This window comes from Heloderma suspectum, chromosome 5, assembly GCF_057233095.1.
Source record: "Heloderma suspectum isolate Gila_16-S chromosome 5, 16-S_ref, whole genome shotgun sequence".
In the NCBI taxonomy this organism is placed as follows: domain Eukaryota; kingdom Metazoa; phylum Chordata; class Lepidosauria; order Squamata; family Helodermatidae; genus Heloderma; species Heloderma suspectum.
The window spans coordinates 233,708,272-233,733,184 of NC_139462.1; the positions used below are offsets into that span (position 1 = coordinate 233,708,272).

Genomic DNA, 24,913 nt, shown 5'->3' on the forward strand with positions numbered 1-24,913 from the left:
GAATGCAGCCCAAAAGAGCATTGGCCTTTTTTGCAGCCACATCACATTGTTGGCTCATATTCAGCTTGTGATCGACAACAATTCCAAGATCCTTCTCACTTGTAGTGTTGTTGAGCCACATATCCCCCATCTTGTAACTGTGCATTTGGTTTCTTTTTCCTAGGTGCAGAACTTGGCATTGATCCCTATTAAATGTCATTCTGTTGTTTTCTGCCCAGCACTCCAGTCTATCCAGATCACTTTGAATTTTGTTTCTGTCTACCAAAGTATTAGCTATCCCACCCAATTTTGTGTCATCTGCAAATGTGATCAGCATTCCCTGCACCTCCTCCTCCAAGTCATTAATAAAAATGTGGAAGAGCACTGGGCCCAGGACTGAGCCCTGCGGTACCCCACTCATTGCCTCTCCCCAGTTTGAGAAGGTCCCATTGATAAGCACTCTTTGAGTCCGATTCTGTAGCCCACTGTGGATCCACGTGAGAGTTGTTTCATCTAGCCCACTCTTCACTAGTTTGCTAATCAGGATATCATGGGGCACTTTATCGAAAGTTTTGCTGAAGTCGAGGTATGTTATGTACATATTCCCACAGTCCACAAGGGAAATTACCTAATCAAAACATGAGATCAGATTTGTCTGGCAGGATTTGTTCTTGACAAATCCATGTTGGCTTCGAGTAATCACGGCATTGTTTTCAAGGTGCTTCCAGATGGATTGCATCATCTGCTCCAGACTTTTCCCAGGGATTGCTGTCAGACTGACTGGTCTGTAGTTCGGAGTTCCCAAGTTCCTTTTTCTTGCCCTTTTTGAAGATAGGGACAACATTAGCCCTCCTCCAGTCATCTGGCACTTCACCGTCCTCCATGATTGCTCAAAGAGAATAGACAGCGGTTCTGAGGGTTCTTCTGCAAGTTCCTTTACTACTCCAGAATGCAGTTCATCTGGCCCTGGAGATGTGAACTCATTCCAAGTAATTCGGTGTTCCTTGACCATATGCCTATCGATCTCAAGCTGCAGTCCTGCCCCTTCAGCCTGTACTTTGTCTTTGCCAGGGGGGTCATAGACCCTCTTTTGGGAGAAGACTGAGCCAAAGTAGGAATTGAGCACTTCTACCTTTTCTTTCCCCTTCATGGATCACTGCCTTGTTGTGGCGAAGGGGCTTGCATAACTCAGTGAAGCCATAAGCTATGCCGTGCAGGGCAACCCAAGACGGATAGGTCATGGTGGAGAGTTCTGACAAAATGTGGTCCACTGGAGAAGGAAATGGCAACCCACTCCAGTATTCCTGCCAAGAAAACCCCATGGAACGTATCACAAGGCTAAAAGAGATGAGGCTGGAAGATGAGCCCCTGAAGTCGGAAGGTGTCCAATATACTACTGGGGAAGAGCAGAGGGTATTTCGAAGTAGCGCCAGAAAGAGTGAAGCGGCTGGGCCAAAGCCGAAAGGACACTCAGCTGTGGATGTGTCTGGTGGTGAAAAGAAAATCTGATGCTGTAAAGAACAATATTGTTTAGGAACCTGGAATGTAAGATCAATGAATCAAGGTAAGCTGGAGGTGGTCAAACATGAGATGGCAAGATTGAACATCGACATCTTGGAAATCAGCTAACTAAAATGGACAGGCATGGGCGAATTTAATTCAGGTGACCATCATATCTACTATTGTGGGCAAGAATCCCTTAGAAGGAAGGGAGTAGCACTCATAGTCAACAAAAGGGTGGGAAAAGCAGTACTGGGGTAAAATCTTAAAAATGATAGAATGATCTCAGTACGAATCCAAGGCAAACCATTCAACATCACAGTAATTCAAGTCTATGCCCCAACCACTGATCCCGAAGAAGCTGAGGTTGATCGGTTCTATGAAGACCTACAACACCTTCTAGAACTAACACCAAAAAAAGATGTCCTCTTCATCATAGGGGATTGGAATGCTAAAGTAGGAAGTCAAGAAATCACCGGGATAACAGGCAGGCATGGCCTTGGTGTACAAAATGAAGCAGGACAAAAGCTAATAGAGTTTTGCCAAGAGAACACGCTGATCATAGCAAACACTCTTTTCCAACAGCACAAGAGACGACTCTACACATGGACGTCACCAGATGGTCAATATCGAAATCAGATTGATTATGTCCTTTGCAGCCAAAGATGGAGAAGCTCCATACAGTCAGTAAAAACAAGACCTGGAGATGACTGTGGCTCAGATCATGAGCTGCTTCTTGCAAAATTTCAGCTGAAATTGAAGAACGTTGGGAAAACCACTAAACCATTCAGCTATGACCTAAATCATATCCCTGATGAATATACAGTGGAGGTGAGGAATAGATTTCAGGGATTAGACCTGATAGACAGAGTGCCTGAGGAACTATGGACAGAGGTCCGTAACATTGTTCAGGAGGCAGCAATGAAATCCATCCCAAAGAAAAAGAAATGCAAGAAAGCCAAGTGGCTGTCTGATGAGGCTTTACAAGTAGCTGAGGAAAGAAGGGAAGCGAAAAGCAAGGGAGAAAGGGGAAGATATACCCAACTGAATGCAGAGTTCCACAGAATAGCAAAGAGAGACAAGAAGGCCTTAAATGAACAATGCAAAGAAATCGAGGAAAACAACAGGATGGGAAAGACTAGAGATCTCTTCAAGAAAATCGGAGATCTCAAGGGAATGTTTTGTGCAAAGACGGGCATGACAAAGGACAAAGAAGGCAGGGACCTAACAGAAGCAGATGAGATTAAGAAGAGGTGGCAAGAATACACAGAAGAACTATACAGGAAAGATCTGAATGTCCCTGATAGCATGATAGTGCGGTCACTGAACTTGAGCCGGACATCCTCGAGAGTGAAGTCAAGTGGGCCTTAGGAAGCATTAGTAACAACAAAGCTAGCGGAGATGACAGTATTCCAGCTGAGCTATTTAAAATCCTAAAAGATGATGCTGTTAAAGTGCTGCATTCAATATGCCAACAAATCTGGAACACTCAACAGTGGCCACAAGACTGGAAAAGGTCAGTTTACATTCCAATTCCAAAGAAGGGCAACGCCAAGGAGTGTTCAAACTACCGCTCAATTGCGCTCATTTCACATGCCAGCAAGGTGATGCTCAAAATCCTACAAGCTAGGCTTCAGCAGTATGCGAACCGAGAACTACCGGAAGTACAAGCTGGGTTTTGAAGAGGCAGAGGAACTAGAGATCAAATCGCCAACATTCGCTGCATCATGGAGAAAGCAAGAGAATTCCAGAAAAACGTTTATTTCTGCTTCATTGACTACGCTAAAGCCTTTGATTGTGTGGATCACAACAAACTGTGGCAAATTCTTAAAGTGATGGGAGTACCAGACCACCAGGTTCAAAATTGGGAAAAGAGTACAACAAGGCTGCATATTGTCACCCTGCCTATTTAACTTATATGCAGAGTACATCATGAGAAATGCCAGGTTGGATGAATCAGAGGTCGGAATTAAGATTGCTGGGAGAATTATCAATAACCTCCGATATGCAGACGATACCACTCTAATGGCAGCAAGCAAAGAGGATCTCAAGAGCCTCTTGTTGAGGGTGAAAGAGGAGAGTGCAAAAGCTGGTTTGAAACTCAACATTAAAAAAACGAAGATCACGGCATCTGGCCCCATCACTTCCTGGCATATAGAAGGGGAAGAAATGGAAGCAGTGACAGATGTTACTCTCTTGGGCTCCAAGATCACCGCAGACGGTGACTGTAGCCATGAAATTAAAAGACGCTTGCTCCTTGGGAGGAAAGCTATGGCAAACCTAGACAGCATAGTAAGAAGCAGAGACATCACCTTGCCGACAAAGGTCCGTCTAATCAAAGCTATGGTTTTCCCGGTAGCAACGTATGGCTGTGAGAGCTGGACTATAAGGAAGGTTGAGCGCCGAAGAATTGATGCTTTCGAACTGTGGTGCTGGAGAAGACTCTTACGAGACCCCTGGACTGCAAGGAGGTCAAATCAGTCCATCCTAAAGGAAATCAACCCTGAGTGCTCATGGAAGGACAGATACTGAAGCTGAAGTTCAAATATTTTGGCCACCTAATGCGAAGAGAAAACTCTCTGGAAAAGACCCTGATGCTGGGAAAGACTGAAGGCAAAAGGAGAAGGGGACGGCAGAGGATGAGATGGCTAGATAGCATCACCGATGCAATGAATATGAACTTGAGCACGCTCCGGGAGAGAGCGCAGGACAGGAAGGCCTGGCGTGCTATGGTCCATGGGGTCACCAAGAGTCGGACACAACTGAACGACTGAACAACAACAACAACAACAACAACCTTTTCTTTGTCATCTGTGATCGTTTTGCCATCCTTATTTAATAGCTGAGCCACCATTTCTTTCCTCTGCCTTTTACTATGCACGTAGCTGAAGAAAGCCTTTATGTTGTTTTTAGCCTCCCTCGCTAACCTCAGCTCGTTCTCAGCTTTAGCCTTCCTGATGCCATCCCTGCAATTCTGTGCTACCTGCCTGTACTCTTCCTTTGTTCCTTGGCCTTCTTTCCACTTCCTATATGTGTCCGCTGGAGGAAAATTCTGAGAGTGCCTTGGACTGCAAGAAGATCAAACCAGTCCATCCTCCAGGAAATGAAGCCAGACTGCTCACTCGAGGGAATGATATGAAAGGTAAAACTGAAGTGCTTTGGCCAAATAATGAGAAGACAGGATACCCTGGAGAAGATGCTGATGCTAGGGAAAGTGGAAGGCCAAAGGAAGAGGGGCCGACCAAGGGCAAGATGGATGGATGATATTCTGGAGGTGATGGACTCGACCTTGGGGGAGCTAGGGGTGGCGACGGCTGACACGAAGCTCTGGCGTGGGCTGGTCCATGAAGTCACGAAGAGTCGGAAGTGACTGACCGAATAAACAACAACAACAATGCATAGGACTGTGCTCTTAGTATACCAGAGCGTCCTGCAGTTATCTTCTGCATGGAATGCATTCATCATTTGATGGCTCAGCTCCAAAATAAATATGTGAACTGATGCCGCTAAGAAGGAGGTGACATGGACATCCTGTTTATGGTGTTTCATCTATAATGGCCATAAACATGGATACAAACCAGCCCTTGGGCTGTCATGTGAAACAACACAAAACATCACATGTAAAAGTATTTTGACCAAGTGCTCCAAGATAACATAAGATTGCACTGTTCGTATATTTTGTATGTTCTTACTTTGCGTGTTTTAAGTTTATATTATGTTTTGAAATTTTGTAAGCTGCCCTGGGAGAAGGGCAGGATATCTGTCCCATACATGGATACATAATCAATCCATTTCTAGCATGTGCAGCTGTGGGGAACTAACTGTGGCAAATTAATGTCATAGAGAAGTTAAAGGATACTGTAGAGGTTCTTTACAATTTGAAAGTGGGATATACTGTATTATTATTATTATGGTTCATATTTATTTATTCTATTGATACCCCGCTTTCCTTCCAAGGAGCTCATGGTGGTATCAATGGTTCCCTCCCCACCCATTTTATCCTCAGAACAACCCTGTGAGGTAGGTTAGGCTGAGAAATAGTGAGAGTACCAAAGTCACTCAGTGAATTTTATATCTAGGCAGGGAATCAAACTTGGATTTCCCTACTCCTAGTTTGACACACTAACCACTGACACTCTCATTCAAATATATGAATGGTGCTAGACTTATCAGAGATAAATAGATTTGCTGAATAAGTTGTAATCTGTTTTGATACATACTGTGCTTCAGGCTTATTGATCTGGAAGTGTGCAAGTTCGATTGCAATTCCCATTATTCTCATGGCTGTTGGCCATGCTGGCTGAGAATGATGGGAGTGGCAGTCCAACACATCTGGAGGGTGCCAGGTTGGGGGAGGCTCTGTTAAGTTATCTAACACCTGGCTGTGTGAAAGGCCCACTTCCATGTCATTCTCTTTTCTAATTCTAGGACAGACTGGATCATGAATATCAGGCAGAAGCTTCGTTCTTTCGAAGACGTTGGTAAGATCTCACTTAGACGTTCCAGAGAGCCAGTCGAAAAACGTGGGAATGGTATAACTCACTCCTACAGATTCAGTTGCCTCTGGGCATTTTCGCAGCAAGGATGCATGAAATTCGGAGCCCACCTGCTTGCCCATGAGGAGTCAGCTCACACTGGTGGTGCTTCCAGATGAGGCTTTTATCTCACAATGAACCTGCCTCAGTCTTGGAATTTTAGCGGGGTCCAGACAACACTCTCTTCCTTTTGTTACCCCCCCCCCCGTTCTCCCACCACCACTTCTGTCTTCCTTCTTACCAGAAAAAAAATATGTTAAGGAAGGAGAGATGAATCAAGGGCTTTTGATCCATATTGCTAGGAGCCCTCTGTCTGGAACAGAGCCCCTCCAGTTCTCATGGAACCATAGTGTTGGAAGGATGAAAGCCCCCTCCCCTTCTTAATCAATAAGCAATAAGCACCCCCAAAATGTCTTAGATAGCCATGCAAGTACTTGGGCGGGGGCGGGAGGGGAGCAAAGCAGACAACCCACCAGAAGCACAGCAGGCATGGGGGTGGGGTGGGCAGAGGCAGGGGTGTTTCTGGACACATAAAAGATTTGGGGCCCAGGCCCAGAGGGCACCAATCTGCATAAAATTTACATATGTTGATTTATATCTATGTCTGCACATTTACAAAGATTTACTAGGATTTATTTTATTTCATAGAAGGCAAAACCAGCCAGTTAATTCCCCATCCAAATCACACAAAATAAAATACATTTCCACCCTGCCCCTAGACCATCCTAAATCAGCAGTTTACAATTAACGTGCAGTGGCTGCCAACATGTGTGAAAGTGCATAAAAAAAGAGTTGCCAGTAAGGTTGTTCCTGAGCCCTCAAATGCCGCAATTAAGCTTAGGGAAAAAAGAGAGACACTCCAATCGACACCAATGGAAAGTGTGTTTTTCTAAGCTTAATTGCATGCAGAAGAGCTTTTATGGGGGGGGGGATGTTACAACATGTTTGGAGGGTAAACCCTTTCCTCCCCAGCTGTGATCCCCCATGGAAATTGCCCCTTGCATGGCAATTAAGCCAAAGAAAACAAAAACTTCCTTTGGCCCAATGGACACTCAGGGCTCTGTGGAATAGATCCTGGGCCCTGGGAATAGTCTTGGGGCCAAGCCTAGCTATGTCCCTGGACCTGGACAGAAGGCAGGTGTTTTTAATCTGACAGCTGTATGTATAGCAGTGCAGGAGCGAAGCCAGGAAATGGAGCTGACCCTGCAGCAAAACCCCTCAGCCAGTCCTCTTTCCAGCACGTTTCTATGCAGAGTAATGCTTCACATACTTCCCCATATGTCTTATCTGGGTCTTGTAATCATGATACTAGTGTCTTCCACTTTTAAAAATCTAAATAACCTACCTCCCATACGCCAGCCTCACATATGTACTGGTATGGTGCTGCCATCTCTCAACAATGTTTAAACAGTTGTTAAGCAGCTGAGCTTCTTCCATCTCAGCTTACAGAATAAAGGCTCTTTCCCAATGATAACTTCAGTTGCCCTTCTTTTCTGCTCCAGCTTGTATTTATCCTTTCATAAAGGATTCGAATACAGCACCATATCCTACACATAGCTGTCCACGCACCCTAACATCTGACTTGTTCTCAACAGCTCAGGAGCCCGAGATTCGGATTGTCCTTGTTGGGAAACCAGGAGCTGGGAAAAGTGCAACAGGGAACACCATTCTCGGCATGCAGACATTTGAAGCTGGCTACCCAACAAAATCCTGTTACTTGGGAATCAGGGAGTGGAAAGGGAGGTGGGTCGTCCTGGTGGATACTCCACAAATTTTTGACCCTGAGAATGACAAGGCCAAGAATTCCCCTGAGGCCCAGCTCTGTCTCCGTCTCTCCAGACCAAGGCCCCATGCCCTGGTGCTGGTGGCCCAGTTGCATCTCTTCACAGAGGCAGACAAGCAGGCAATAGAGTGGGTCCAGAAGGTATTTGACTGTGAAGCCATGAAGTGCACCATTGTTGGATTCACTGGAAAAGACTTAGTCAGTAGCACATTGGAGGAGTACCTCTCAGGCCCTACTAACAAAGGCCACCAAAGCATGACCAATCACTGTAACGGCCGATACTGCTCATTCAACAACAAAGAGATGGGGGGAAGCCAGGCTGAGGAGCTGCTCTCAATGGTTGAGGTGATGATGGAGGAGAATCAGAACAGATGCCTCAGCATCCCAAGTCGTTCCCAAACAAAACGCAGGTTGGATACAGAGGTGGAAGAAGAGCAAAAGCAGACACCTGTGCATGCACAGGAAGTGCAGGAGGGAGCAAGCATGGGCAGAGATGGATTCCTTGCTCAAGGTAAGAGCCCACAGCCAGCTTGGCAGGAGGTTCTGTTCCAGTTAGGTTTACATCAATCTGCATCATCACTGGGTTGTTTGTTTATGCAGTGCTCTCCGACCTTAGCACTTGATCCAGCGCAGCAGTCTAGGGGCAACAAATCATCAAATACTCAAAATATCATCGTCACAAAGTGCGTTCCCATCCTCTGGGGAACAGGCCATTTCCCGTGACTTCCATCTACAATATCAAATAGACTACTTGAATATAGCCACTGTAAAGCTGATTGGTCCTTGTTACTGCACAGGACCATTAAAGTCAGTTGTTGTAGAATCAGAACCACATCTTGACTGATGGTCTGTGTGCTGCTGCTGATAAGTACTTGCAGGACCAGGGTGGATGTTTACTGAGGCAAGGAAAGTTAATGCAGGACCAGGCTCCACATCTGCAGTTGATACAGGTAAGCATTGGCAGGACCACAGTACACCCTCACGGAATGATGTAAGTGTATACAGGATCAAACCAAATACCCAAAGGCAATATGGTCAAGCATGTGCAGAATCAGACTGATAGCCTACATCGGGGAGTAAGCCATTGGTTAGTAACTGCCAGATCAGGCCAAATGTCCAGCAAGTTGGTTAAAGGACTAATCAATCCCCTCTGCATCCAGTCCTCTTCGTATCCATCCCCTCAATGCTGCCTGTGCTGGTAGGTCTTCCCCAGTCTCCAGGTATCTCTTTCATCCCCTTGCTTTTCCTGGGAAATAGCAGGCGCCTCTCCAGGCCCACCATCTTCCTCCTTTGCCCCTGTTGGGGTGCCCCTGCCCCCCTCACTTCGCCTGCATCCAGCCTTTTATCCGCTGCCTCTTCCGCAGCTCCTCTGCCTCTCTCAGAGTCCTCGAGCCTTTCGAAGAGCCCTTGCCCTGGCTCCCTCATCTTCTGTTCACTCAGCTGTCACTGTTGCAGGCTCTTCATACTGTACACCAGAGAACACCTGAGGTTTTGCAGGGCAACCCCGGACTGTTCCTCACAATCGTAAAAACACTAAGTATTTTTTAAAGACCCAGAGCAAACAGTTCACAATTGCACAGCACAATCCTTACTCCCATGTCAATGCATATCAACGTGGGAGTAAGTCCTACTGTGTTTAATGAAGCTTCCTCGCAGGTAACTGTGCATAGGGGGCAGGTAGTTTACAGGAAATGTCCACTTCAGCTTAGGACAGATCTAAAGGCAGACTTAAAACAGCCACACCCCAGTTCCCTAGAAAACTTGGCCACAACATCATTGCAACTACCAAGAATACCCTCACTGGAAAGGGAAGATCCAAAACAGAGTCTCCACTGCTTGTCCCATCAAAAACATTTTTCAATGTTTTAAATTTTTATCGGGAACTTTCAACAAAAGAAAAAAATAAAAAGAAGAAAAAAATGAAAAAAGAGAAATATAAATATTTTTTAAAACCTTTAAAAATATTAGGGCGCCAGGTTCTCTGTTCTGTGTCTGAACCTGCCACTCATCCACTCCTCAGTGGGCAGGAAGAAAAGGAAAGAGTTGCTTCCTGGCCCACTCAACCTTCTTCTGACCACACAGACCTTTCCCTTTTGCTCTCTCTCCACTTCCAGCCCCTAGCCTTGCTCTATCTCTCCACCCATCCCTTTCCCTTGCTATTTCTCTCCCTTCCCCGTCCCTAGCCTTCTTCTTTCTCTCTCTTCCTCACCCCTAACCTTGCTGTTTCTCTCCCATTCACCCCTTTATCTTGCTGTTTTTGCCTCCCAGCCTCTAGCCCTGCTCTTTCTCTCCTCCTACCCCTTTGCCTTGCTACTGCCCCCTCCCTCCCAGCCTCTAGCGTCTCTCTCTCTCTCTCTCTCTCTCTCTCTCTCTCTCTCTCTCTCACGCACGCCCCCATGGCAGGCACTATGTGACTAGCCACATTCCGCATGGGAGCTTTTATGTGGTGGTACCCACAGCAATTTCTCGAATTCCCCAATGTGCTCATGGGTCCAAAAAGCTTGGGGTCCCCTGGCCTATATGCTCCCTGGCTCTCTGCCTGTCAAGCAGCCAAGTGGAAGCAATGACGAGAAAGAGGAGGAAGACAAATAGCAGCTGATGACAGCGGCGGTGAGAAAGTAGACTCACTGAGGGAGGGTGTCCGTTGAGGGGGTCTTGCCCAAAGACCCTCAAAAACCTGGAGCCAACACTGGTGACTGTGTATTGTGAGCGGCCAGTTGGGCGTTAATGGTCTTGGTGAGGAGTGTCTGCCAGGTTCTGTATCACCTATTCTTACTGGTGGCTCTTGTTCTGTTTTAGCTTGTTGTGTCCAAGTATGCAGATAGTCTTGTTTTTATTCCCTGACTCCTGGGGGGTGTCTCCATGAGCGATTTACTCCGAGCTGGCTGCGTTCAGAGGTGGTGAGGGATTCATGACACCATGGCTGTCCAGCAGCCACCCTGGAGATTATCAGGGAAAAACTGGATTTCTGGAGACGATTCTTTTCCTCGAGTCGGGTTCTCCCCGGTGTAGTTGCTGTGTGCCCCAACCCCCACACTGACCTCGGGTGTGCTGGCCCTGCCCAGGGGCATGCCTTTCACTGGGGCCCTGGTCAAGGGCTGTTTCCTGTGTATTTTCTGCCCCTGCACAAACCAGTTAGCGTCTACTCAGAAGAAACTCCCAATGTGGTCAATGAGGCTTCTCCCCTGAATGCCCACATCAGAACTTACAGAGATCCCCCTCAATTGAAATGGCACAGTTTAAAGCCCCATTCCCTAAGTGCTGTAAAGCATGGTCTCAAGGCTCCAGTGCTCTGTCATTTGGTTTATTGCCTTAGGAAGTAGCTATTTCACCCCTTCCTTATAGAGATCCTGTGGGTTAAAATGGGGGCTGGTTTCCCTCTTTGTATTCTCCCCCCCTTTCCCAGCACAAGTATATGTGTGTCTACTCAGAAGTAACTCCCATTGTGCTCACTGAGGCTTGCTCCTGAAATGCAGGTGCATCTAGACTTCCAGGGGAAAGGAGAAGGGAAGGAAGAGCGGGGAAAGCCTCTCTTATTGGTTGAGCAGCCCCTGCCAGTCAGATGACTTTCACTCCAACCCCCACCCCCACCCCCACCAGGAAATATGTTCTGTGAAGCGATTTTTACTGCTCCAGAAAACCTGCTCATGGAGCCCTGCTCACAGCAAAGCTGATTCCTTTAAAAAAAAAAATCAGGTACTTCTCCATTCGCTTCTCTTTCCATTGTCATGGAGACATGGTCCTGGTTGGAGAGTTCAGAAAACCAGAAAGGAGTGGGGGAAGGCGGGGAGGGGGCAGTTCAGAATACAGATGTGCAATGAAATCTTTTGAAGGCCCCAGTCAGGAATAGTTTCATCAGTCCACAATGCAAAGTTTAAGTATTTATCCATATAAGAAGTTATTATTAGTAGGGCTGTGCAGGGAGCCCCCCATCTGTTTTGGAGGCTGATTTGGAGCTTCCAAATCGGTCCCAAATTGCCTTGGCCCAATTTGGACCCAGTCCAACCTGCTTGGGACTCTGGATTTGAAGTGAGATTTGGACATCCAAGTCGTAACCCCCCCGCCCAGCTGTGCAAGCCCTCTGCTCCTTACCTGGACCGATGGGGAGCACCTGCAGCCATCGTCCTCTTTGAGGGAGTCACCATTTTCTTTTAAAATGGCAAGTCTTTTTCTGGAAATTACGTGTTGTGCAAATGGCAGCTGTAAGGCCGTCATGTATGCAACATTTCATTTCCGGAAGAAGAGTTGCTTCAGGCACTCCCCACGGGTCCAGGTAAGGAGCAGGGGGCTTGCACAGCTGGGTGAGCAGCTGTCTGGAATGATCCACAGTACTCCGAAGTGCTTTGGACCAATCCAATCTGCTTCGCACTGATGCTGACCTGCTTCTGATCCAAACTGAAGCAGTCCGAATTGGCCTGGTTTGGCTTGGAATTCAGATCCGGATCAGAAGCAGTGCACAGCCCTGATTATTAGATCCACCAACTCTGTTCTTCTCTTTGCAGCAACAGCAACCACAATTACACATGTGACTCTTCCACCAGAGCAAGAGCACCTCAGTCTGACCTCTGAGGAATCGGAGCTGCGCATCGTCCTTGTTGGGAAGTCAGAAGGAGGGAAAAGTGCAACTGGAAACACCATCCTTGGGAAAAAGTGGTTTGACTCCAGACTCAGCTTGACCCCAGTAACAACGTCTTGCCAGCTGAGAATCAGAGAGTGGAAGGAGAAGCGGATTGTTGTTATCGACACCCCAGCGATTTTTGCCTCTGATGAACCCCAGGATCCTGCTGCGATCGAGCGCTGTCTCCGTCTCTCCAGCCCACGCCCACGCGCTCTGGTGCTGGTTGTCCAAGTGGGCCGTTTCACAGAAGAAGACCATCAGGCGGTGGAGCAGGTGAAGAAGATATTTGGCAACGAGGTCCAAAACTGCTTGTTTGTACTCTTCACCCGCATGGAAGACTTGCGCAATGAAAGCTTGGGGGATTATATATCTCACTCAGATAACCAACACTTGCAGAAGCTGCTTGGCGAATGCAGCGGCAGGTATTGTGGTTTCAACAACAGAGAAGCAGGGGAGAAGCAGGCAGCCCAAGCGGAGAAGCTGCTCTCTCAGATCGAGGAGATGTTGCCACAGAATCTGTAGAGCCAGATGAAATTTCTGAGGCTGCTCAGGCTGAAGGATGTGAACAGAAAAAGGAAGAGGAGAATCCACAGGTACTTGCTGACTGTCAGGGTGGAAACTGAGCCCAGAGAGCCCCAGAGCAGCTCTGATTCTGAGGAGGAACAGCAATCCGTGGGAGAGGAGCTCGCTCATCTCTCACAAGCACAGCAGCTGGCAGAGATTCCTCCTGCCAGCATTCCTGCGAAAGACAGTGACCCTGGCAGTGAGAGAGCGCTGGAGGGGGGCTTGCTGGATGCTCGGCGCAGATGCAGGGAGCGGCAACAGATGGAGGGCGCGGAAAGGAGGTGCTCCGCTCGTTTGGCGCTAAAACAATGGTCGCGTCCTGAGGACCCGAGGGTAAGAGGGAGGATCTCTCCATAGTCCATAAGTTCAGAGTCTTCCCGCGGTTCTCCTTCAAACGGGGACCAACTGCCTTACCTGGAGCTTAGGCTACTCTGCCATCTACCCCAGTGCAGTTCCTTGCTTAGTCGCTAGTGCTTAGTGTCTGTAAGAGTCATTAAGTAATAAAGGAATAAAGCCTTGGAAAGAATCGTCGCCTGTGTTCTGAGGTGGCTATTGGAGGGGACCGCAAGAGTCAGCTGGGGCGCCCCCGACATCAACAAAGCCACACATTCCACCACATCCCCAGTCGTTTGAGCTCTCAGCTTGAACCACTGGGGGACGATATCAGCCCCACCCCCAGCACTCTGTGCTCAAGCCTCCACGCTCAGGTGCCCCTGCCGAAAGAGAGCTGTCACTCTTCTCGGTGCCACCAGGCAGCGCTCTGCAAGTTCCTTTGAAGTAACCTTGGGCCTGAAAAGTGGGGGCTGGGGAAGGGAGAGAACAGCTGGAGTGCCAATGTTCCCCCAGGGTTCTGTGTCCTTCCTTACGTGCGAGGAAAGCAGTTCCCGTTACTTGCTTTTTCTTTGTTTAATATTCTTACTGCCACTTTTGATGGTGGTGGCAGCAGAGCTATTCTGGGCAGCTGGAGGATTCCAGTCACCATTTCTCCCCACAGAGTGCCCCTATGTCGTGGGGCAGGGGGTTCTGGAGGAACAGCGTTTCTCTGGAGGAGTCCCCTGAAACAACGCCATGTCACCAAGTAGCATGATTCCAGGGGTGCTTGAGGTGGAGGAAGATGTTGGTCAGAGGCTTTTGGCCACTGGAGATCCCTCCGCTGCAGCCACAAGCAGCACTACGAATGGAATGAAGGAAGTTACATCAAAGGAACTGCTTCCACCGAGGGGAAGGGTCTTATTTTGGTTTTTAATTTAATTTTATACTGTAGTTTTAAGCTTTTAAGCTTTTATTTAATCATGGTGTATTTTATGGTTTTAATTTTGGGGAACTGCCCAAGGAGCTTCAGCTATTAGGTGGCATAGAACTGGAATGAATGAATGAATGAATGACCTGAAATTTCAGTGGGAAATTTCAGTGGGCCTTCTAAAAACGGATGCCCCTTCCCACCCCATTTTCCCCACTTGCTGATGCAGTAGCAGATGTCACAGCTTGTTTGCTGCTATGGACTGTCACAACTATCCATCTGGAAGTTGTCCAGAGGTGATCTCTCAATACCTTAGGGATGGCGGAGAATTCCGCCATGGATTTCAGTGAGGCCGAATGCACTGGCATTCGACTCCCTGAAATCCATGGCGGAACGGCCTCCCGCCACCCCGCGGAATACCCCCAGTACGAAACTTACCTGGGGTTCCGGCGGCGGCAGTGGCAGCTGCAGCAGCGGCGGTGGCTGGTCTTTTAGCCAGCTGCTGTGGCCGCCATTTGTGTCCTGCGAAGCTGCTGTGATAGGCTACGTAAGTATTTACATAGCCTAACACGGCAAGCCAAAAAACAACAACAACAGTGTACACAAATGGCGGCGGCTACGGCGGCCGCCATTTGCGTTCCCTATTTTTCCCCGGGTTAGCCTACGTAAATATTTATGTAGGCTATTACGGCACAAAAAGGGGGGATGCAAATAGCGTAGTGGGCGCTATTTGCATTCCTTTTTTTCGCCGTAATAGCCTATGTAAATATTTACGTATGGGGAGGGGCTTATGCAAGAGAGGGGTGTGTGTGTGTGTGTGTGTGTGTGAGAGAGAGAGGGAGGGAGGGAGGGAGGGAGGGAGGGTGCACAGCTGTTTTGCATGCTGGAGTAGTAAAGGTGCTTCCAGATCAGTTGCTCTTAGTGCTACTTATGCGAAGGCCTCATGCAGCTATCTCAACTTTTTCTCTTTAATGGATTTTCTGAAGTAAGAGAGAAGATGGGAGAGAAGAAGATGGGGAAACATGGGAGGGTTATGGAGTGGATGACGGCAACGTTTGGGCCCCTGTAAAGGTCTGAGAATGAGCCAGTGTGATTACTCAGTAAAAGCCTTGTCTGGAAGCATGCTGAGGAGCGGCTCAGTCCCAGACATTTCAGCAGCAGCTCGGACACTGGAGCCTTTGCCTGCCTCTCCCTCTCCAATCCTCCCCGCAGGGCTCTGGGTATTTGCTTGCAGTGTTACAGGGGAGCCCAGACAGGCTTGCTCTCTAAGCACAGGTACTGTGCACATGGTACATGTACTGGACTTTGCCCTCATGCCGTGGCTCAGGATTCATGTGGGTTCTGGAAGATAACCTTTGTCTAAAACAGTACAACTGGCCTGGGAGCTGGGCACTAGGGGTGTACGAAACCCCGCTTGCTGGCTCCGCCGGGGTCTGCAGGTGGGGGGAGGCGATCCGTTCTTCCCCCTGGAATCCTCGATGGGGGGGGAGGCGATCCATTCCTCCCCCCCCCGGAATCCTGCCCGTCCGGCTCTGCTCCGCAGCCAGTCCGCGGAGCCACCTGCTGGGCCAATCCACAGTAGGGCCTCCATCCGCTGCCTGGCTGCTGCGGACACAAATGGCATCCTGCGTAGGGGCCGCCATTTGCGTCCCTACGCTAGCCTGTGGTAGGCTACGTATATATTTACACAGCCTATCACGGCTAAACCAGGGATGCAAATGGCGGCCGCTACGACGGCCGCCATTTGTGGCCACAGCAGCCCGGCAGCGGCCGAAGCCGCCACCACGTCATCCGCCGCTTCATCTGCTGCTGCCGCATCCGCCACCAGGTAGATCCGTCCCGGGGGGATTCCGCGGGGTGGCAGGGGGGGAGGCCGTTCCGCCACAGACTCCGGGGGGCTGGATTCTAAAGAATCCGGCCTCACTGGAGTCCGTGGCGGAATTCTCCCCCATCCCTACCGGGCACCACGTGTCCATTGTTTCTGTTCAGGAGGCCTGACGTGCTTGTGGGTTTCAGCTCAGCCCTAAGAATTAAACTGGGGTTTGCTCGTTTCTCGTGATGCTTTCCTAGCGCTTCCCTGCTCCGATGCCTGCCCACATTCCGAGGGCCACAGATCCCTGCTTCTCTCCCACGCCTCTTGCTGCTTTGCCCAGAAAGATCTGCTGCCTTCCTCTGGCCCTGGCACTGGGGCTTTTCTGCACACCGCTTGCCCTGCATGGCGTTTGCGCTTGTCGCCCGCGGTGGGAAAATCTAGATCCCCGCAGCATCCTAGATTCTCTGCTGTGCCTTTGGTCTAAGTAAACCCATTCCCTACGAAAATGAATGTGCAAGCTGTTTGTGCCTAGAAAACTTTGTAGAGAAGAAACCCTTCCTAGCCCTTTACGCAAGGAACTCCTGGATCACCACAATGCCCAAGAAAGAGCCTTCCTCTCTTCTCTGTAATCGGTATATATCGCCACCTCCGTTTAGGTTTCTCTCCAATGTTCCTGGTTGCACTGCTATACATCTCTGCTTTCCCCTCAAGTTGCTCAAATCCCATGCCATCTACTTTTCGAGTTTTCCCCATTCTGTCCTGGCCTCCCACTTGGTTGGCCAGATCTCTAGCAACCTCCTTATTTCCTTATTCAGCATCCATAACGTCCTCACCTCCGTATTTCCCTTTATCTTCTCCTACAGATCCAAGTTAATAAGCTGCTCCTTGCAGTGTATATGCAAGGACAGCGTATATGCAAGAACATATTCATTAACTGCTCAATACTTTGTAAGAACATTTATATGCTGTTCACCCAGTCCTGGGTCTTTGATATATATGGAGGGTCCCTCTTCCTACCCTTTTCCAGACATTTTGCAACTATGGTCCACAGTTGCCGCTGAGTGGACCCTGATGAGTGCGCCTGCATGTCACATGCGCTTACAAGCCTGCTGGGGTTGCATTCACATTGCACATGTTACACTCTAGATGTGAAATAACTCTCATGTAAGACAAAAACAAACCATCAGGTGGGACATTTTCTGTTTCGTAAAGAGCAGAGAAGCAAACGCTGTGTTGTTCACTGAGAAGCAATGCAAGCAGAGCATAGAACAGCCTTTGCAATGACCTGGGCCACGCGCGCGCGCACACACACACACACACACACACACTAAGCAGGAACCCTCTCTTATTTTATCAGCGAGGAGACACACTTTTCGTTCCTGGGTGGGGAGTTATTTCTAACCATGGGAATTCCCAGAAACAGCACACAGGAGGCCCCTTTAGCTTCTCTCCGACGTTGCTCCACTACTTTCTTGGCTGCTGCTGCCGCCTTGATAGCCTTGATAGGGTGGCCATCAGAGATCCAAACTGCATGCTGCACAGAGTGTTAGATAAAAACTTCTTGCTTCTGGTTGAAAGAAAGGATGCCTGGCAGGCAGCAGTGGATCCAACACTATTTTATTGGTTGTTTTGCAAAACAGGTGCAGAGCAAAGCAGTCTGGACCCCGAGCTAAGCATGCACAAGTCTTTTATTACCCCCCCCCCCATACAACTTTCCGTTAGTGATAAGACATTTCAGTTGACTGAGCCGCTGGCTGACTCATCAGAGCATGACTAGCAGATGTAGAACATGATTGTGTCAACATGTTTATTTCTGATTATGCTTATGCGACTGTCTCGACAATCTCTCATGACTTCCCTTTTTCTAACAGAGGAAGGTCGCTGTCCCATGAAGCGGGAGACAGACCCGACCCCCAAGACACAGGGTGCTGGAGGGTCTCCCGCGCAAGGAATGAATCAGGCTGCGGAGCACTGCCATGGCAGGCCCCGCCACCCAGGGCTTCACGAGCGGGCACCTGCCACCAGCAGTCACCTGCTGCCCCTACAGAGCCGGCATGACGACGGTCCCTGGGGCTGGGCCACTCGGCCCTCCCTGTGCTGCGGCTCCAGGCCCGTGCTACCCGCAGCCTGAGGGTCGGAGCAGGGGGTGGGCTGGAGGGATGGTGCGGTGGGGGCGGTGAGAGAGAGATGGGGATCAATGGGAGAAGGACCAGGGCAAGGGGTTGGATGCCAAGGAATGGGATGGCGGGATGGGAGCGAAGGGCCGGCGGAGATGGTGCACTGGAACGCCCCCGTTGAAAGACGTGCCGGGGATGGAAACTGCCCGCCACCTGCATGCCCTCCTCAGACTGGCCCTCCCACAGGGCTAGCTGCTGACCTGGAGAGCAGACGCGAGTGTGCCATTTGAACAGGAGGAAGAAGTGTGACACGATGAAGCACCGAGAGAACAGGAAAGGTTCCCAGCGTGTCTCACAACGCAGCGGATCCTGTCATTCTCCTGGCAAGAGGAGGCCAGTGGAATGGCGAGGGGCACATCCCTGTCCTTTGCCCTCCAAGATGATCAGCTGGGAGTTCCCTCCACCAATGCCTCCCACAGTGAACGCATGGCAGAGCACGCCCAGGCAAGGCCTCAGAACCGCTGCCTCCAGCTGACCCTGAATTTGCCATCCTGAGAATATCAGCCTTTTAATACTAAAATGCTGCAAATCCTCATGGATGTCAAGACCAGTGTAGGGCTCCCTCCAACCACTGCTCCCCCCCCCCCGCCCCACATACACTGATACATTTGCCACCAAGGGAAGCTTCCCTCCCAGGGAACAACATGGGGAGGAGTTAAATTTCACCAGATTGTACTGGGAGAGAAAGATGTAAACCCCCTCCACACCCCATGGTCCAAATTCTCACCGGACAGGCCCAGTAACAGCAACAACAGCAATCATATCAGGAGAAGGCCATGGTAAAATAATCTGTTTTCAAGGCCTTCTGGAAAGCCTGCAATGACGGAGCATGGCGGACCTCCGAGGGCAGCTTGTTCCAAAGGTGTATGGGGCCACTGCAGAGAAGGCCCTCTCATGTGTGGTCATCCATTTAACTGCTTTTGTGGGTGGGCAAATGAGAAGGGCCTTTCCTTCTGATCTTAAAGTGCGGGCAGGCTGAGATGCATGAAGGCCAAACTGTTTAAGGGTTTAAAGGGTAAAACCAGCACTTTAAATCTGGCTTGGAAACACACCAGTAACCAGTGCAACTGGCACAGTATTAGGGATGTCACGGGCATCTGGCTGGGGCTCGGGACCCAGTGAGAAATCGCCGGCTTGGATCCCTGGACACCAGTCCGCAGATCGCTGTGCTTGAACCAGCTCAACGTGCACCAAGCCAGCCAAGTGCAGTGATCCTTGATCCCTTGCTGAGCTGCAAAATGGTGCCTCGGCCTTTTTTGTAAGTTCCCATTTGTGCAAATTGCGGCTGTAAAGTGGCCATTTATGCATGATTACAGGTGTAAATGGTCCATTTATGCCTGCAGTCTTACATAGATGGCTGCTTTATGGCCGCCATTTGCGCAAATGAAGATTTACAAAAAAGGCGGAGCTTGGCAAAGGCAGGAGGCCGTGCGCCGCTTGCTGAGCGCCCACAGACAGTTTGGCGGCTTGCTGCACGTGGCAGGAGGGGCAGGCGGGCAGGGGGGACCCTGTGAGCAGCGTGCAGCATGGGACCCACTGAGTTTGTCTGTCCCTATGCAGTATAGGCATCATATGATCGAATCGCCTCACCCCCACCAGCACTCAGGCAGCCACATTCTGCACCAGCTGAAGTTTCTGAACTGTCTTCAAACAAAGACAGCCCCACGTACAGTGCATTACAGCAGTCTAGTGTAGAACTCACTAGTGCTAACAGTAGGAACCAGTGGGCAGTTCCCACCATGAGGGACGTAACTAAGCAGTGGGGTCTCTCAAGGCCCTGCAAGGGGAGGACCAGTGCTGTCTAAGTGGTTCATAAATGATCTGGAGTTGGGGATGGCCAGACGGACGGCGATGGATGGTGAGGACTGCAAGGGACAGCAGAGAGCTCCAAAATGACCCCCCACACACACACACACACACACACGAGGACCTCTTGGAAATGGCCACTCAAGCTGAAGAACTCTTGCCAATTGGCCTAATGATTAGATCAATAGGTGACAGTTTTTCACCTTGATTGACCATTTCCTCTGCTCTTTGTTGCCAAAAGTACTCCAATGGTTTTTACACTTTCTGACTAAATCCTGGCGGGGTTTGTTGCTTGTCTGTCATCTATGCTCATCCAGGCTTCCCATTTCTAAGTCTTTTCTGGGGATAAATACAACATCCATATCCTGCTTTGTGGCCTCCTGGCCAAAGATCCCCTCCACCCTTTTTTCAGCCATATCGTCTTCCTCAGTGAAATGACCAACCTCGGTCACAAACACCAGGGTGCGGAGGCCTGGTCCAGACCGAGGGAAATGCTTCTGAGCCACCCGGGATTTCTCGAGGCTGGACAGCCATCTAGCAGGGATGCTCTGACTTGGATTCCTGCATTGAGCAAGGGGTTGGACTCAATGGCCTTGTAGGCCCCTTCCAACCCTACTATTCTATGATTCTATGATTCTATGCATCCCTGACAAGTGGCTGTCCAGCCTCGTCTTGAATGCCTCCAGTGTGGGAGAGCCCCCCACCTCCCTAGGTAATGGGTTCGTGGCTCAACCACACTACGAACGAGAAGGATCTTGGAATTGTTGTCGATCACAAGCTGAATATGAGCCAACAACGTGATGTGGCTGCAAAAAAGGCAAAGTACTCTTCAAGTACTTGAAAGGTTGTCACAGAGAAGAAGGCCAGGATCTCTTCTTGATCATCCCAGAGTGCAGGACACGGAATAATGGGCTCAAGTTACAGGAAGCCAGATTCCGTCTGAACATCAGGAAAAACTTCCTGAGTGTCAGAGCAATACGACAATGGAACCAATTACCTGGGGAGGTGGTGGGCTCTCCCACACTGGAGGCATTCAAGACGAGGCTGGACAGCCATTAGCCAGGGATGCTCTGACTTGGATTCCTGCATTGAGCAGGGGGTTGGACTCGATGGCCTTGTAGGCCCCTTCCAACTCTACTGTTCTATGATTCTATGATTCCATTGTCATATTGCTCTAACAGTCAATACTCTAACAGACGTTTCTCCTGATGTTCAGCCAGAATATGGCTTCCTGTCACTTGAGCCCATTATTCCATGTCCTGTACTCTGGGATGACCGAGAAGAGATCCTGGCCTTCCTCTCTGGGGCAACCTTGAAAGTACTTGAAGAGCGCTATCCTATCTCCCCTCAGTCTTCTCTTCTCAAGGCTAAAAATGCCCAGTTCTTTCAGTCTATCCTCATAGGGCTTTGTTTCCAGTCCCCTGATCATCTTTGCTGCCCTCCTCTGAACCCTCTCCAGTTTGTCTGCAATCTGCATCCTTCTTAAGGTGTGGTGCCCAGAACTGGACACAGTGCTCCAGATGAGGCTTAACCAGTGCTGAGTAGAGGGGGACTAGTACTTCTTGGGATTTGGAAGCTATGCTTCTATTAATGCAGCTCAAAATAGCATTTGCCTTTTTTGCAACCACATCACCTTGTTGGCTCATATTCAGCTTGTGATCTACAGCAATTCCAAGATCCTTCTCGTTTGTAGTATTGTTGAGCCCATTATCCCCCATCTTGTCATTGTGCATTTGGTTTCTTTTGCCTAGGTGCAGAACTTGGCATTTATCTCTATTAAATGTAGGAGTGTACGAAAGTCACTTACCTGGTCTCGCAGCTTGCTTCGCGGTGGGGGGGAGGCGCTTCGCTGCTCCCCCCGAAGTTCAGGCCTGGGGGGGGAGGCTTCCCGCCTCGCCCGGCCGAAATTCAGGCTGGGGGGGAGGCTTCCTGCCTCGCCCGGCCAAAATTCAGGCCGGGGAGGAGGTGCCTCGCCTCGCCCGGCCGCGAAATAAAAAGTTAAAAAACAAAACAAAATGCCCCCGTGATAGGCTACGTGACGATTTACGTAGCCTATCATGGCTGACTTTGCAAATCTAGCCGTGATAGGCTACGTTAATCATCACGTAGCCTATCACGGGGGCATTTTTTTTTTTTAACTTTTCTTGGAAAGGCGGCGGCGGCAGCCGGTCGAAAGATCGGCTGCCGCCCCCGCCCCTGTTGAAGCCCTGCCAAACCGCCGCTGCGACCCGCCACCGGGAGCGACATTCGGGAAAGGTAAGTCCCATCCCGGGGGGGGGGTGCGGGGGCGGGGGGGGCGGAGAATTTCTCCCCGAAACTACTTCGGGGGGCCGAATACGTTGGCACTCGCCCCCCCGAAGTTTCGGCGAGAAATTCTCTGACACCCCTAATTAAATGTCATTCTGTTGTTTTCTGCCCAGCGCTCCAGCCTATCAAGACCGCTTTGAATTCTGTTTCTGTCTTCCCAGGTATTTGCTATCCCACCCAATTTTGTGTCATCTGCAAATTTGATCAGCATTCCCTGCACCTCCTCATCCACTACACGCACTCACATGAATGACACATACAAAGCACATTAGGGCATATATGAAGCACATTCACAACAAATCATTTAACGTACATCTTACCTTTAAAGTACAAAGGTCAGGCTTCAATATTCAGTCCAGTAGGGAATCAGGATGATTTCTGGCTGGGGAGCTTAGATTTGGCATAAAAAATGGTATTCTTCAGAAGGAACAATTTCCACAGTGCCGCTCTGCCTCCAGTCCCAGTCAGCACCTCCCGACTGTGAAGTGCGAAGGCGCTCGCGGAAACAACTGGCACTGCTGCTGCTGTAAGGGTGTTGCCAAGGTGTGTGTAAGACCTTGTTTGGAGACCCCACCTGCCCTCAGGGGCCTGCGCTCCCCCCCAGCCCTGCCCCCTGGCTCAGCCCCCCCCACTCATCATCATTATACCCATGACATGCACCCTGCCACCCCAACCACCCTCACGCAGTGAAGGGAAAACAGTTCTCACAAGGAGATGATGTCCCTTTCTCCCCTGCATCCAAGAAGACTGATGTCAGCCATGATGGTGACATTTTGCATACCTAAGGAAGAGCAGTGTCCATCTCTGAAAACAAACAAGCAAACCACTTATTTATTATGAAATAGGAGGAAGTGATCCCCTTCATGGATCACTGCCTTGTTGTGGCGAAGGGGCTTGCGTAACTCAGTGAAGCCATAAGCTATGCCGTGCAGGGCCACCCAAGACGGACAGGTCATGGCAGAGAGTTCTGACAAAATGTGGTCCACTGGAGAAGGAAATGGCAACCCACTCCAGTATTCTTGCCAAGAAAACCCCATGGAACGTATCACAAGGCTAAAAGAGATGACGCCGGAAGATGAGCCCCTCAGGTCGGAAGGTGTCCAGTATGCTACTGGGGAAGAGCAGAGGGTATTTCCAAGTAGCGCCAGAAAGAGTGAAGCGGCTGGGCCAAAGCCGAAAGGACACTCAGCTGTGGATGTGTCTGGTGGTGAAAAGAAAATCCGATGCTGTAAAGAACAATATTGTTTAAGAACCTGGAATGTCAGATCAATGAATCAAGGTAAGCTGGAGGTGGTCAAACATGAGATGGCAAGATTGAACATCGACATCTTGGGAATTAGCGAACTAAAATGGACAGGCATGGGCGAATTTAATTCAGGTGACCATCATATCTACTATTGTGGGCAAGAATCCCTTACAAGAAATGGAGTAGCACTCATAGTCAACAAATGGGTGGGAAAAGCAGTACTGGGGTACAATCTTAAAAATGATAGAATGATCTCAGTACGAATCCAAGGCAAACCATTCAACATCACAGTAATTCAAGTCTATGCCCCAACCACTGAGGCCGAAGAAGCTGAGGTTGATCGGTTCTATGAAGACTTACAACACCTTCTAGAACTAACACCAAAAAAAGATGTCCTCTTCATCATAGGGGATTGGAATGCTAAAGTAGGAAATCAAGAAATCACCGGGATAACAGGCAGGCATGGCCTTGGTGTACAAAATGAAGCAGGACAAAGGCTAATCGAGTTTTGCCAAGAGAACACGCTGATCATAGCAAACACTCTTTTCCAACAGCACAAGAGGCGACTCTACACATGGACGTCACCAGATGGTCAATATCGAAATCAGATTGATTATGTCCTTTGCAGCCAAAGATGGAGAAGCTCCATACAGTCAGTAAAAACAAGACCTGGAGCTGACTGTGGCTCAGATCATGAGCTGCTTCTTGCAAAATTTCGGCTGAAATTGAAGAACGTCGGGAAAACCACTAAACTGTTCAGGTATGACCTAAATCATATCCCTGATGAATATACAGTGGAGGTGAGGAATAGATTTCAGGGATTAGACCTGATAGACAGAGTGCCTGAGGAACTATGGACGGAGGTCCGTAACATTGTTCAGGAGGCAGCAACGAAATCCGTCCCAAAGAAAAAGAAATGCAAGAAAGCCAAGTGGCTGTCTGATGAGGCTTTACAAGTAGCTGAGGAAAGAAGGGAAGCGAAAAGCAAGGGAGAAAGGGGAAGATATAACCAACTGAATGCAGAGTTCCAGAGAATAGCAAGGAGAGACAAGAAGGCCTTCTTAAATGAACAATGCAAAGAAATCGAGCAAAACAACAGAATGGGAAAGTCTAGAGATCTCTTCAAGAAAATTGGAGATCTCAAGGGAACGTTTTGTGCAAAGACGGGCATGATCAAGGACAAAGAAGGCAGGGACCTAACAGAAGCAGATGAGATTAAGAAGAGGTGGCAAGAATACACAGAAGAACTCTACAGGAAAGATCTGAATGTCCCTGATAGCCATGATAGTGCGGTCACTGAACTTGAGCCGGACATCCTCGAGAGTGAAGTCAAGTGGGCCTTAGG

At 49.3% G+C, this 24,913-nt stretch overlaps 1 protein-coding gene across 1 annotated transcript in view; it reads left to right on the plus strand.

Moving 5' to 3' along the window:
- LOC146345364 (GTPase IMAP family member 8-like) overlaps nt 1-19,034 on the plus strand; it is a 59,230-nt gene extending 40,196 nt beyond the window's left edge. The window contains exons 3-5 of the mRNA XM_084860103.1: nt 5,908-5,960; nt 7,610-8,308; nt 12,300-19,034. Coding sequence (XP_084716229.1) covers nt 5,908-5,960; nt 7,610-8,308; nt 12,300-12,937 — 1,390 coding nt within the window. The 3' untranslated portion in view covers nt 12,938-19,034. The remainder of the gene's footprint in view (nt 1-5,907; nt 5,961-7,609; nt 8,309-12,299) is intronic.
- Nucleotides 19,035-24,913: the final 5,879 nt, after the last annotated feature.